The 14,387-nt window shown below is 42.9% G+C and overlaps 1 protein-coding gene across 3 annotated transcripts in view; it reads right to left on the bottom strand.

Moving 5' to 3' along the window:
* Window positions 1–14,387, bottom strand: part of DTWD2 (DTW motif tRNA-uridine aminocarboxypropyltransferase 2) — a 161,085-nt gene that overhangs the window by 92,534 nt on the left and 54,164 nt on the right. Inside the window, exons 2-4 of one of the 3 annotated variants that reach the window (XM_045794879.2) lie at window positions 4,295–4,513; window positions 1,609–1,788; window positions 961–1,388 (exon numbers count right to left, since the gene is read on the bottom strand). In XM_045794879.2, the coding sequence (XP_045650835.1) occupies window positions 961–1,178 (218 nt within the window). In that variant the 5' untranslated portion in view covers window positions 1,179–1,388; window positions 1,609–1,788; window positions 4,295–4,513. Of the gene's footprint in view, window positions 1–960; window positions 3,441–4,294; window positions 4,514–14,387 lie in introns of those variants that run through there. The other 2 variants (XM_087862366.1, XM_087862367.1) reach the window with 2 other exon arrangements.

Below are 14,387 nucleotides of genomic sequence, written 5' to 3'. Positions count from 1 at the left end.
GGAAAAGATCCACTGGGTTTCATCTCAGGGAGGTTACTGGTGACTCTGATGAGAGCTATGTCAGGGGAGTGTAGGATGTGATGACAAACCGCTGACCTATTCCCGGTGAGGAAGCAGAGAGACCATCTAAGGGTTAAAACTGTGGAAGGCAACAGAAAGGTGACAGACGGAGACCTTCAGGAACAGAGCATAAAGATCCCGAACACCCATAAGGTAAAGAGAATCGTGTATCTAAACAGCACAAGATGCAAACAGGCAGGGAAAGCAATCCCTCCCCGCCCCATCCTGAAGTACACCAGCACAGTGAGGTAATCCGGAAAGGTACTGCAACAACTGGGCATATTGTGAGCATTCGGTGTTAGCTGTTGTTGCCTGTTTAATAAACTGTCTCTTCATCAGACTGTAAGTGCCCCGATGAGGACAGAGACAATGTGTTTTATCCATGCCTGCATTCCCAGGACCTAGCACCACACAGATGCCTGGCACGATACAGATGCTCAATAAATCCAAACGAATTCAGAATTCAAAAGGCAATCGTAACTATTATCTCTGTTCTCTATTTTTACTTTTTTTTTTTTTTTTTTTATTGAGATGACTGTGTCCCTTGAGCATAAAAGTGTTCATTACTCCAAGTACTACTGTCATTACCCCTCACTTCCCCTATCAGACTCTTAAGTTTCTTGACGGGGAACTCACGTCCGCTAGTCCCACCAAACGCTCGGGGCCTTCCAGGAAGTGAGGCTAAATACTCATGAACCGGGATAAACGGCTTCTGACTAAAGGGCTGTGACAGCAATTTCACAGAGTGACCGCAAGGTCACCAGCCAACCCAAGCGCGGCGACGCCAGAGGCAGCGCTCCCCTGGGCGGGGCCGGAGCAGCCGCCTTCCCGGCAGGGGGCGCTGCAGCCTCCTCCGAAGGCCGCCGCCAGCCACAGTCCCGCCTCCCGTTCCGCGATCACCTGCAGCGGCTGCACTCGGGCCTCCGCTCGGCGGGCTCCACCGGCAGCTGCCACAGCGCGTCCGCACAGGCGCCATCCGCCTCCGCGCCCAGGGAAGCCTCCGCCGGCGCTGTGTCGCCCTCCTGCCGCTCCTCGTCGTTGGGCGTCTGAGACCTCGAGGGCCCAGACGGCCGCGAGACGAGGTCCCCGGGTGTTCGCGCCTCTTTCTGCGGCTCCATGGCAGGCGCTCAGGTCCCGCTGTCACATTGAGTCGTCGCAGCCGCCGGGGGGCGCCACACGCTGTAGAAACCACCTCGCGCCGCACGGCGTCACGCACGCAAGCTACGTACGGGGGGCGGGTCCCCGAAGCGCAGGTCCCGCTCGAGGTCCCGCCCCTCAGCGGAATCGGGACGAGCCTATTGGTCGGTGCTCAGCGTGGGCTATTAGACCTAGAACCAAGAAGGGAACTGTGGGTTGTCCTGGGGAGCAGGTGGGACTAGGTAAGCCTCTCTGGGACAGGAAAAAAGGAAACCCCTCAGCAGACACCTCAGGGAGCCAACCTGAATCTGCCTTCCTTAATGTTTCCCCTTTAAAAGTGAAAATTAAATAGAATCCTGCATTTTCCACCTTAGGATGGCACTTTGAGAATTAAACTGGTTGAGTGCTTACCGCCGTTGCCGCTCTGATGTACTTAATCGCTAAAGGCCGGCGAAGGAGACGTCACACTGACTGACGACGGGATTCGCGGCTGGTTCGTTTCATACAAATTCTTCTCTAGAAGCAGGGAGCTGCGTCCTGTGTCTTATACCTCTTGGTATTCCTCCTCGGCATCCAGCATACTATTTTACGCTAGACACCAAATGTTTCTTAAATGAGAATTTAAAATTATCCGAGGCCCCTAAAATCAGGAATCAATCGGAGGGTTGAGATTTTGTGGATGAGGGGGAAAAAGCCATCGAAAGGTAACTATTAAAAAAAAAAGGAGAAACAAAACTATTTTTTAAAAAAAGAAAGGGAGGGAGGGAGGAAGGAAGGAAGGAGGGAAGGAAGGAAGGAAGGAAGGAAACTATTTTGCCCAAGTATTTACAGCTCTTGGATAACAGCAATATAGCCCCCAGTGTTTTGAAAAGTCAAAATGAAGTCCACCTTAGAATGAAAGCAGAAATAGTACTTGCCTAAAATAGGAGCTGATGCTTTTCATTTATTAATACTGTATGTTACTTCTACCAGTGTTCAGCATTTAAACAAAAAATTAAACTTAGTTTTCATCTGTTATCTAAGTTTTGCAATCGTAATTATTTGATTCTGGAGCCATGAAGGATTAAATACAAAACAAAGCAGATTCAACACTAACAGTAATAGAGCAGTATCGTGTTTCTTAAAGTGCTTATTTCAATATTAGGTTTTCAGTCATCTTAAAACCAAGCTGATGAATAGAATACCGGGCTATTGTTTTTAATTATTTTGCATTCTTTTCTGCTGGAAACAGCACCTGTCATTTCTTTCCGAGCACTAGAAGAGAAAAAGGCTAAAAGACCCACCTGGTGATGGATGGAGGATGGGAGAAAGAACTGACACATAGGCAAGCTGAAATTGGGAAATAATGAAAACCCAGAGACTGTAGAAAGAGAGGTGAATCAGAAAATAAAGAAATATTGGCTGCAGATTTAGGATGGAGAACCAATTCTTTAACTGCCAAAACTAAATTCTCATGTGACAACCTTTAGACACTTTTTTCTAGTTTCAAGACATGAAATGTTCTCTTAAGTCATTTAAAGTTCCTCCCAACGTGATGTATGTGAGGGCAAATCAGTCCTGACAGCCTACTTATATTTGGCTTTCCCTTTAACCCCCCCAATCAGATTACTGGCTGTACACTTAAAGTATCCAAAATCCAATCATTGATCTCTTCTACTACTCCTGCCCTGGTTCAAGCCCCCATCCTCTCTTGCGTAGGATATTGCCATAGACACATAAGTGGTCTCCTGCTCTATCCTTGCTTCTCTAATAAATCCATTCTCCCAGAGGTAGACCAGAATCAAAGAAAACTCCCATGTAGCAGGGATACAGCCAAAGTTGGAAGAAAAGACTCATTCGTCATCTGGAAAGCAAGAAATTCACCCAATATCCAGTTTTCTTAACTCTGACCTTGAGAAGCCCAAAGAGATGTGTCACCTACACTGGCAGCTGCTACTTTATGTGAGGTCACCATCCTGGGGTGGACTTGGGTCAGAATTGACATCAGTGATCCAACATCTGAGAAATGCCAAGACATCAAGAAGGGGAGCAAAAGTTCCTTTAAGATATACTTCTGATTGGGGCGCCTGGGTGCCACAGCGGTTAAGCGTCTGCCTTCGGCTCAGGGCGTGATCCCGGCATTATGGGATCGAGCCCCACATCAGGCTCCTCCGCTATGAGCCTGCTTCTTCCTCTCCCATTCCCCCTACTTGTGTTCCCTCTCTCGCTGGCTGTCTCTATCTCTGTCAAATAAATAAATAAAATCTTTTAAAAAAAAAAGATATACTTCTGATTTATGAGTGCAAGAATGTTGCAAGATAATCTATTAATATGTTAATGTATATATTGTTTATCTCCCAGCTCCAAGTAGGTTAACCTGGCTTGTTTGCCTTAAGAGAGTGTTGAGCGGTAAAAACGGATTAGAGACATCACAATATCAGGCTGGGGGAGGGGGTGGTTAGAGATGGTAAGTGGCTCCCAGGAGATGAGGCAACATCCAGATAGGAGGAATGAGGGAATGACTTCATGTGTGCCTAGAGGGAAGGAACCGTTTCCAGCCTTTTAAAGATCTACTGCTACCACCGGAATACTTGGGGCCAAGAAGGCAAGAACAGTGGCATCTCACTGGTAGCATATGAGGACAAAAGGGTCCAGGGGCCTCCCTGAGGTTTCGGTACATGGTAAGATCCTTGAGACCTTAAATGTCACTGATAAGGGAAAGGGCCTTCGTACTGTCTGGGATTGAATACCTTGCCAGCGCAGCAGAATGAAGATCGAACATTGGATAAACTTGGATTTAAGTGAAATAAAGACAGGGCATCTGGGTGGCTCAATCGGGTGAGCGTCCGAATCGACTTGGGCTCAGGATCGCGATCTCAGGGTCTTGGGATTGAGCCCTGCTTCAGGCTCAGTGCTGAACATGGAGCCTGCTTAGGAGTTTCTCTCCCTCCCTCGCTCTGCCCCCTCCTCCTCCCTGCTCCTGTGCACTTTACATACATACATACATACATACATACATACATAAAATAAAGCTGCATTTCCTGCTGTATTCGCTTCCCATTGATGCTGTAACAAATGACCATAAATTTCGTGGCTTGTAACAATGCACATTTAGTACCTTAGACGTCCGTATGTTAGAAATCTGATAGAGATCTCATAGGGCTAAAATCTAGGCGGTGGAAGGCTGCATTTCCTTCAGAGGCTCTCAAGGAGAATCCCTTTCCTTGCTCATCATTCAGGTTATTGGCAGAATTTGGTTCCTTGTGGTTGTCATTTTCGTCCTGGTTTTCAGCTGAGGGGCTGTTCACAGCTTCTTGAGATCACCCACGTTCTTTGACTGGCAGGAGAAGCAAACGGTTACCTTTACTGAATCTCTTAGGGTTCTTTCTGGCCTGAGAATGAAATCAACATCAGACAGACCAACAGGAGAAAGGCATACAAATTTACTTGAAAGAAGATTTTCATGACCTGGGAGCCTTTATAAGGGATGAGGACCCAAACAAGTTGTGAAACCAACTTGCTCTTACAGCAGGTTGAACAGAGAAAGGCAATTGTGGAGAAGTGACTCAACTATGTGGGCAGGCTGAAGCAAGATCAGAGTTATTTTAACAAGGATGGTTTGTATAGACTTCTCTTGATCCAAACTTCCTGTCCTCGATGATTAGAATGTGTTTACCTTCTGGAATAGAGAGGGCATCTTTCATATAGGAATGAATATTTCCTTTTAAGAAAAAGAAGGAAGATCAGTGTTTTTCTTGTATTTGCTCTCTTTCAAGCACCTTTCACTCAAAACAGTCAAAATGCCAAAGTGCCATATGCTTCAGGCAGCATGTTCTGAACTTCTGAGCCAGTAATGGCAGGTTGAGTCCCCGCTATGATTCAAATCTCCCCAGCACCTTCTTCCATAGTGTTAAAAAGAAAACCACAGGCCCAACCTGGGGCTTCATACCTAACAGTATTAGGTGACTGTTATAGCCTTCCTCAGAAATGTAGTCTTACCTCGTCAGTCAGGAATTTTCAGATCAGAACCAATGAAGTCATCTGTCATACAGACCCTCTCTATTCCCCAATCCACATAAAAGGACCCATTTGTCCCCAAATGAAGATGACCTACCTGAAATCATCCTTTTTTCTGTTTATGATTTCTTTGCTTCCTTGTCCTGCCTTTAAAAACCTTTCCTTCTCTGCAGCCCTTTGGAGTTCCCCTCTACTCACAGGATAGGGCCGCTGCATGATTCATGAATTGATTAATAAAGCTGATTATGTCTTCAAATTGACTTGTTATTTGACAGATGAGGTGGCAGCACTGGGATCTGAAGTGAATTTCTAACAGCATTCAGGGAAACAAGAAACAGGCATGGGGCCCGTGAACCTTTGAGGTCCCTGTCTTTCTCACCATTTCCGAGGGCCCTTGGTGAGTCCCTCTTGGTTGGAGTTTCACTCTGCACTCGAGCTCTGATCAGCTTTCTAGTCCAGTGAATGGGTCGGTCTAGACTGACAGGAGGTACCAACAGAACGCCAGTCCCTCCACCTCAGTTCAGTCTGCAGTTCTACATTGGATGCCCTTCCCCCATTCTAAACCACTGTCCCTATTTACTGGAATTTGCTGGCTTTGTTCTTTCCCCAATTCCAGTCTGCAGTCTCCCCCGGTGGAGTCTGCTGGTGTTGTTCATGCTGGGAATTGCTGACAGTGTGCTCAGGGGCTTCCATTGCACAGTCCAAGTGACCCAAACCCCAGTCTTCACTTCTGTCCTCAGATCCCACATTGGGAACTGCTGGTGGACAGCTACAGTACTCCGCTGGTTTGGAAATCAGCTCACAATCTCCATTCTTTGAGGTTTGCTGGTTCATCCTTTCCCCAGTCCCTAGTTCTTTGGGTATGTCACCAGCCGGACCCTAAGACCTGACCTTTACTGTCCATCAGCTTGCACTCAGTAACCTTTGTACCACGTTCTTCCTTAAGCTCTTCTTTCCAGCTTATCCCTTAACTCAGGCAAATGGCAAAACTGCCCCTCCAGCAACAGCAACTGCCCTGACAAGACCTCCAGGTGTCCCAGGCCACCCAGACCAGTGTGAGCTAAACCCTGATTCCCACCTGCACATGTGGACCATGGAGTGATCTCCAGATTGACCTATGACCACCTTTATCTCATTAGAATACTAAAATCCCCACCCAAGGAGAAGCACATGCCTCATTTACATAACATACGATGTGTGTATAGGCATGTTTCCTTAAGGCGCATGCGTGACTTTATGCCCACCTCTGCATAGGATGACCAGGCTTCCCCATCTAAACATTCATCCTAACCCCAGATAAAAGGAATCCATCCACCATTGCTCCAGGAGTCATGGCTTTGGAAGTTATTCCCTGTGGTCTCCTTATCTCCCGAGTTTTCTTTGTATGACAATTCAACCTGGAGCGGTTTCTGACTCACCAAGGAGCCAACTCACATTGGTTCGGTAGGTAACTGTTAACTCCTGGTGTCCACAGCTCCATTTCCTGGGTACTATTGGTTTCTGTTAATGTGCCCATGAGGTAAAGTCTTAGCTAAAAGAAAAATAATAAACGATAATGGAATGGGATCCTTAAAATCCAAAGAATTAAGCACTCCACCTTCCAGAACACCTGCTTATTTTATGTCTAAGAGCCACGATCCCAGAAACAGTAAAAATCTACAAGCTTACTTTGTGTTCTAAAGAATTTGGCTTGGTAACCATCAGGTTTGGGGGACCGCCAAAAAGGCTGGGCAGAAATGTGAGTTGCACCGTATTTGCGGCTAGGTATGGCTAGAAGGACATGTGAGTTAACTCCACTTGCACCTGGGGTCCTACCAAACTGCTGTCAGCCTTCAGGGGAATTACAGCCTAGAAATATGAGGGCCTCTATGGGGAATCTTCCAATTAGATACCATCATTTAAGAAGTGCATCCAAGGGGTGCCTGGGTGGCTCAGTCATTAAGCGGCTGCCTTCGGCTCAGGTCATGATCTCAGGGTCCTGGGATCCAGCCCTGCCTCAGGCTCCCTGCTCAGCGGGCAACCGCTGCTCCCTTTCCCACTCCCCCTGCTTGTGTTCCCTCTTTCACTGTCTCTCTTTCAGTCAAATAAAATAAATAAAAATCTTAAAAAAAAAAAAAAAGTACACCTGAAACCAAGGGTTCCCAAATTAAACAAAATGGGATACCTCTTTTAATTGCCAAGCAGAAGCCTCCAAAAGGTTTCAAAGTTCCAAAACAGTTTCATTGAAAGATTATTTGCAAAAAGCTAATGAAAACTTGAAAACATAAGAGGTACCTAAAACAAGAATGTAAGACTGGCTAACTCCTACTGCTCCCCTCTTTCCTCCTTCAAGTACTCATCCTACTAATCCTCTGTCTGAATTGTTTCCCCCACTCTGAAAGGACTGCACTACCATAATCAAAAGTCTACCAAGTTAACAGCCTCGCAGATACACCGATATCTACCTTCACAGGAGGGCCCGCATATGGGCCGCCTCCCAGAGTTTATGAAACTGAGGGACATTCTGGTAAGACGGCTATGTTGTTCTCTTAAACAGCTAATGGGAAACTCTGGTAGATACAAGGGCCTACAAGAGGGGATCCTGGAAAAACCAGCAGAAGGCAGCAAAGGGTGAAAATTCTGAGCAGAATCAGTTCCTCTGAATCTCTGTTTATAGTGTCCAGTCTAAAGAGGAAAATAAAATTTCAAGTCTCTCTTCCCCTCCAAATCCAGACCCATTGGTTATTGATCTTTTCTCTCCCAGGGATCATGATTGTCTTATTTTACATGAAAGGGCTTGGCTTTTTGCCTGCCTAGGACATGCAGGTTGTTGGTTCATTCTTCTGGCTATCTTTGGAAGTGACTCTGAATCTTGGGAAGATAGTATCCTTTGCACCCTCTTCGGGGACCCCTCTCACACCCAAGGGGAGTTCCTCAGTACTGCCAGAAATATTTAAAATTACAATGTTGTACCCGGAGGCAAGGAAGCAAATTGACGATGTACTTAGAGAGGTGGATCAACCTATGTTATTTAAATTACGACCCAAATTTTTGAGGAATTGACAGTAACTGTCCTTATCTTACAAATCTTTGCAAAGCAAATGTCAGCTCTAGAGGCAATTCAAAATTAAACTATTCCTTTTTCCAATTGCAAAACACCTGTTATCTCAAAAGGCTTTTAAATTATTGGCCTTAGGAAAGCAAAGTCTTTCTTGGAGGAACCTGCCTTCTTTCTCCTCATGTCTTTGAAACAGAAACATAGCCCCCAACTGCCTGAGACAGTAGGGGGAAAAAGGGAAATGAGGCTTTTTTTAAAATAAAAACTACTAAAAGGACTCTTGTGCCCCAAATCCAGCACAGCCTCCTTAAGATTAATTGCAGGGACAAATAGAAATCTTAAAAATCTTCTCCACACATATTAAATAGAAAAAGTTTTAAACATCCAGACAAGTAAACCTAACTTATTCCATCTACCAGAGAAAGTAATTGAGGACCAACTTCTTTTATAACTGGTGGGTTTTGTACCTATTTTATATCATGGCTTTAAATTGAAAGCAAAAGCTGTAAGGTGACTGTTTGCATCTGTATGTTCATATGCGTGGTAAAGGAACCGAACCGATGTGAGCTGGCTCCTTGGTGAGTCAGAAACCGCTCCAGGTTGAATTGTCATACAAAGAAAACTCGGGAGATAAGGAGACCACAGGGAATAACTTCCAAAGCCATGACTCCCGGAGCAATGGTGGATGGATTCCTTTTATCTGGGGTTAGGATGAATGTTTAGATGGGGAAGCCTGGTCATCCTATGCAGAGGTGGGCATAAAGTCACGCATGCGCCTTAAGGAAACATGCCTATACACACATCGTATGTTATGTAAATGAGGCATGTGCTTCTCCTTGGGTGGGGATTTTAGTATTCTAATGAGATAAAGGTGGTCATAGGTCAATCTGGAGATCACTCCATGGTCCACATGTGCAGGTGGGAATCAGGGGTTTAGCTCACACTGGTCTGGGTGGCCTGGGACACCTGGAGGTCTTGTCAGGGCAGTTGCTGGTGCTGGAGGGGCGGTTTTGCCATTTGCCTGAGTTAAGGGATAAGCTGGAAAGAAGAGCTTAAGGAAGAACGTGGTACACAGGTTACTGAGTGCAAGCTGATGGACAGTAAAGGTCAGGTCTTCGGGTCTAGCTGGTGACAGTAGATGTGTAAAATTTTTTACCTCTGAATGGTATTGCCAAAATTAGCTTGTAAAAGAATTCTGTGTAATTGGTTAATTGGTTTAAACAAGTGGTTATATAAATTAATATTAATAAGAATTATCAGAAATATAATAGAAACTAACCCAAATATGTTCATGTTCAAGTTCAAGTGATCTGGGAAAATATTCGATATGAAAGCTCATTTAAGGTTGATGGCTTAATTAAAAGAGACGGATCTTTAAAGTTATCAGCATTAAATATAAAGCTTTTATTCCACCTGGGTTTACTAGCTAAATAAGCTCATGTAAGTCCTAAAAGATCTGTCAACCAAAAAAATAATAACTTGGATAATGGCTGATTTTGTCTAATGTTTCATAAAATTTTTATAGGTAATCTAGAAATTGTTGTTCAGAACAAGTGAATTAAATAGAGGTAAGCAAGATCAAAGTTTATAAATGAAGTTTTCAGTAATATTTATGTCTACTTAAATAGTTTCCCCAAATCTTTTTGGTAACTTGAAACGTTAGAGTTTGGCTAAGTTAAATTAAATTATGGGTAGTCACAATGTTACCCAGAACTGGGTTCTCCTCTCCAAGCCAAAGATACAACCAAACCAAGGAGTAGAAGAAGGAACGGTTTTACCTGAAACAAGTAAAGGAGAGTACTAGGGATATTTCCCAAGGTAGTGTCTCCCGAAACAACAAAACTGGGGAGGTTTTAAGGTAACGGTGCATACATATTCATGAAGGCGCATGAGCAATGGGGGAATTCAGCATAAAATTGGGGCAAAAGTTATCTTAAGGTGTCGGAGCCCGATGGAAGTCACAAGGGCCCACAAGGTCAACACCATCAATTCTCTGCCTTCCGTTGGTTCAGTATCTGGGTGCTCAAAGGGGTTTATTTTGTTTATTTCTTTAAAGATTTTATTTATTTATCTGACAGAAAGAGCACAAGTAGTGGGAGAGGCAGGCAGGGGGAGAGGGAGAAGCAGGCTCCCTGCTGAGCAGGGAGCAGGATGCTGGGCTCGATCCCAGGACCTTGGGATCAGGACATGAGCCAAAGGCAGATGCTTAACTGACCGAGCCACCCAGGCTCCCCTCAAAGGGGTTTAAATCCTGCAAAGATAACTCAAGAATGTGCTTCAGGGAGATCTTTACTTCTGAACAGGCATCATCGGTCTTACCACTGATTTATTGTTCCTGATATGATTAGGCTATCTCCTGGTCTAATAGTGGCTGTTTGTTCTTACATTCTTTTGTTCCCTTAAAATTATTTCAGACTGCTGAGGTCTATTCTTTTGCAATTTCTATGTATCCCGGGAAGTTCTGCAAGAAATACGCTTTGGGCCAGTAGTGCTGGTCAGGCACAGATCACAAGATGGCAGGGAACCTAAAATGACTCTTCTGATGTCAAGGAAGCTGTGTCTTATCTTTCTTTTTCCAGGGACCCCTAACTCTTTCTGCTTACTATTAAATTTCTAGATCATTTCCAAATAAGATAAAATACTTAGTTTATAGGTAAGGTTTATCTACTTTTGGCTTCTGATTAGAGAAACTGAAAGATATTTGGTTGTGTCAGTGCCACAATAGAAAATTGAAAAAGGCATATCCTGGGGGGATGGGGTAACTGGGTGATGGACATTAAGGAGGGCACGTGATATAAGGAGCACTGGGTATCATATAAGACTGATGAATGGCTGAACTGTATCTCTGAAACTAATATTACACCATATGTTAACTAATTGAATTTAAATTTTAAAAAAAGAAAAGAAAAAGGCATATCCTCTAAAATTATGAAATAAATTCATAATTTTGCACACCTAAGAATTCTGGGTGTAACAAACAGTTCACAATTACTACTTGGTTTCCAGAAGACATAAAGATTTCTGAGGATTTTTAAAAATTCTAAAATATGTAATTTAACTCACTAAGGTTTATAGAAAGGACTCTTTGGAAAGGAATTTTAATATGTGAGAACAGGTAAGAAGAGCTGGAGGTTTGAATGATACGTATGATAATGGATCAGAATTGGAGACATCGGTACAAATTCATATTTAGGTTGAGATGGATACAGATGGTAGATACAGAGAAATATGTGCAGACACTTATATGCACAGTATAACACATGTATTTCCTTGCTCTGTCAGCTGACAGGGCTTAGGAGCAACAGCATCCCCATAGGAATAAACACACCTACACCCACATCTTGCTTTCTGATGCTATTCAGTAATTAAAGGAACCAGGAATCCTTGGACAAAGGGACAATTCTAGGACTGAGACCGGAAATATATAAAATGAACCTACACAAGGGTCCCTGGGTGGCTCAATCGGTTAAGCATCTGCCTTTCGCTTGGGTCATGATCCCAGCCATGGTCCGGGGATCAAGTCACGGCGTGTTCCCTGCTCAGTGGGGGGTCTGATTCTCCCTCTCCCAATGACTCTTCCCCTTGCTCCTGACCTCACTCTCTCTCTCTCTCTCTCAAATGAATAATTTTTTTAAAAAAATCTTAAAAAAAAAAAAAACTCAAAATGAACCTACACAGCATTTTATAGTGCCACAAGGTAAGGAAATGATAAAAATAAAAGTAATTTTTAAACATATACAGTAATGGATGTATGTCGAAGAAACAAAGGAGCCAACTGAAAGAATACCCAGCAGCCAAAACTAGTACAATTCAAGCCACAAAATAAATAGCTCAACATATAAATAGAAGTCTATGAGTTCATGTAGATATAAATAAATAACCAAGTAAATAAATAAAACGGGGGAGAAGAGACAAATCCCCCATGCAGAAGAATCCCAAATAATTTATGTAGATATGTAATAATTTATGTAGACATAACTCCCCACTCCTTAAATGTAGTCTGTGCATAGTGACTTCCTGAAAAAGAATACAGCATGGAAAGGGACTGGAGGGAGAGTAACTTTTCAGAAGAATGATCTGACAAATGTTCCCTCAGCGAGATGGTCAAGGCCAACATGAACAGTGATAAGTCATCATGAGAGATGATATTATGATAATGGCAATTGTTCTCTGGGTTCTTCCTTTCCCAAAACCGTAACTGCAGTGAATCTGAGAAAAACATCAAATTCCCAGTTGAGGAACTTGCTACAAAATACCTGACCAGTATTTCTTAAAACTGTCAAGGTGATTAAAAACAAAAACAAAAAAAAGGTCTGAGAACCTTTCACAGCTAAAAGGAGCCAAAGACGCATGGTTACAAATGTATGACATCCTGGATGGGATGCTGGAACAAAAGGACATTAGGTAAAAACAAAGGAAATCTGAATAAAATGTAGACTCTAGTAGATATTAATGTCTTAATACTAGCTTATGATGTAACAAATATACTATAATAATGTAAGGTGTTAATAATAGAGGAACTGGGAACTGGACATAAAGGAATTTTCTGTACTAGCTTTAGAATTTTTCTCTAAAACAAAAACTATTCTGAAAAATAAAGTGTTTTAAAAAAAAGACAGTTGTAAGCAGTTAAAACATAAGCTACAAAAAGTACCTTTTCATAACAGAAACATAAAATTCCTAGGACTAACCTTAATCAGAAATAAGTCCTATATGATGAATAGAAGTCAAAGTTCACTGGATGATATGAAAGATTTGATAACTGAGGATGAACAGCATTTGTCTTTGTAAAAAACCAAATATGATAAACACGTCGTTTCTTCCCAAACTCTATAATGTTAGTACAATCCTAAATGGGGTTTATTCACTGCTGGTAAACATGTAAAATGGTAGGGGCACCTGGGTGGCTCAGTTGGTTGAGCATCAGGCTCTTGGTTTGGCTTTGGTCATGATCTCAGGCTCTGGGGATTGATCCCCATGTTGGGCTCCTGGCTCAGCGGAGAGTCTGCTTCTGTCCCTTTCTCTCTGCCCACCACCCCTGCCCCCACCACCCCACCTGTGCACGTGCATGTGCTCTCTCCTTCGCTCTAACAAATAAATAAATATTTTTAAGAATGCAAAATGGTGGGTGCCTGGGTGGCTCAGTCAATTAAGCATCTGCCTTTGGCTCAAGTCATGATCTCAGGGTCCTGGGATTGAGCCCCATGTTGGGCTCCCTGCTCAGTGGGGAGCCTGCTTCTCTCTCTCCCTCTGCCTGCTGCTCCCCTTGCTTGTGCTTTCTCCCTCTCTCAAATAAATAAATAAAATCTTTTTTTAAAAATGTAAAATGGTAGTTTTATGGCAGTTTCTTAAAAGTTAAGTATATACCTGCCTTCGGACCTAGCCTTTTTACTCCTCCCCAAAAGAAATGAAAATGTATATCCACACAGAAATGTGTATTTAAATGTTCACGGTAGCTTTATTCACAGTATCCAAAAACTAGGGGAAAAAACATGAATATCCATCAATAAACCAACAGATAAATAAAACATAGTATATGCATACTAATGGAAGAATACAAACAACAGAAGAGAAAAAAAAGAATGAACTAATACATGTAACAATGTGTTCAAATCTAAAAATCACGATGCTGAGTATGATTCTATATACATAATACTCTAGAAAATTTGAACAAATCTGTAATGACAAAAAAACAAATTGGCATTGGCATGGGGCCGAGGGTAGAAGAAGGGTTGTATAGAAAGTGGCTCAAGGAAACTTTTATTATTTTTTGTATTTTTTATTTTAAATCCAATTAATTAACATATCATGTATTGCTAGTTTTAGTGGTAGAGATCAGTGATTCATCAGTCTTACGTAATATCCAGTGCTCATTACATCACATGTGCTCTTTAATGTCCATCACACAATTACCCCATTCCTTCACCCCCCTCCCCTCCAGCAACCCTCACTTTGTTTCCTATGATTAAGAGTGTCTTATGGTTTGTTTCCCTTTCTGATTTCTTCTTGTTTTGTTTTTTCCTCTCTTCCCCTATGATACTCCGCCTTGTTTCTTAAATTCTACGTATCAGTGAGATCATATGATAATTGTCTTTTTCTGATTGACTTATTTTGCTTAGCATAATACTCTCTAGTTCCATCCACATCATTGCAAATG

Source organism: Ursus americanus, chromosome 5, assembly GCF_024610735.1.
Source record: "Ursus americanus isolate L20-20 chromosome 5, mUrsAme1.1.p, whole genome shotgun sequence".
Classification (NCBI taxonomy): domain Eukaryota; kingdom Metazoa; phylum Chordata; class Mammalia; order Carnivora; family Ursidae; genus Ursus; species Ursus americanus.
This window is presented reverse-complemented; position numbering and strand designations above follow the sequence as displayed.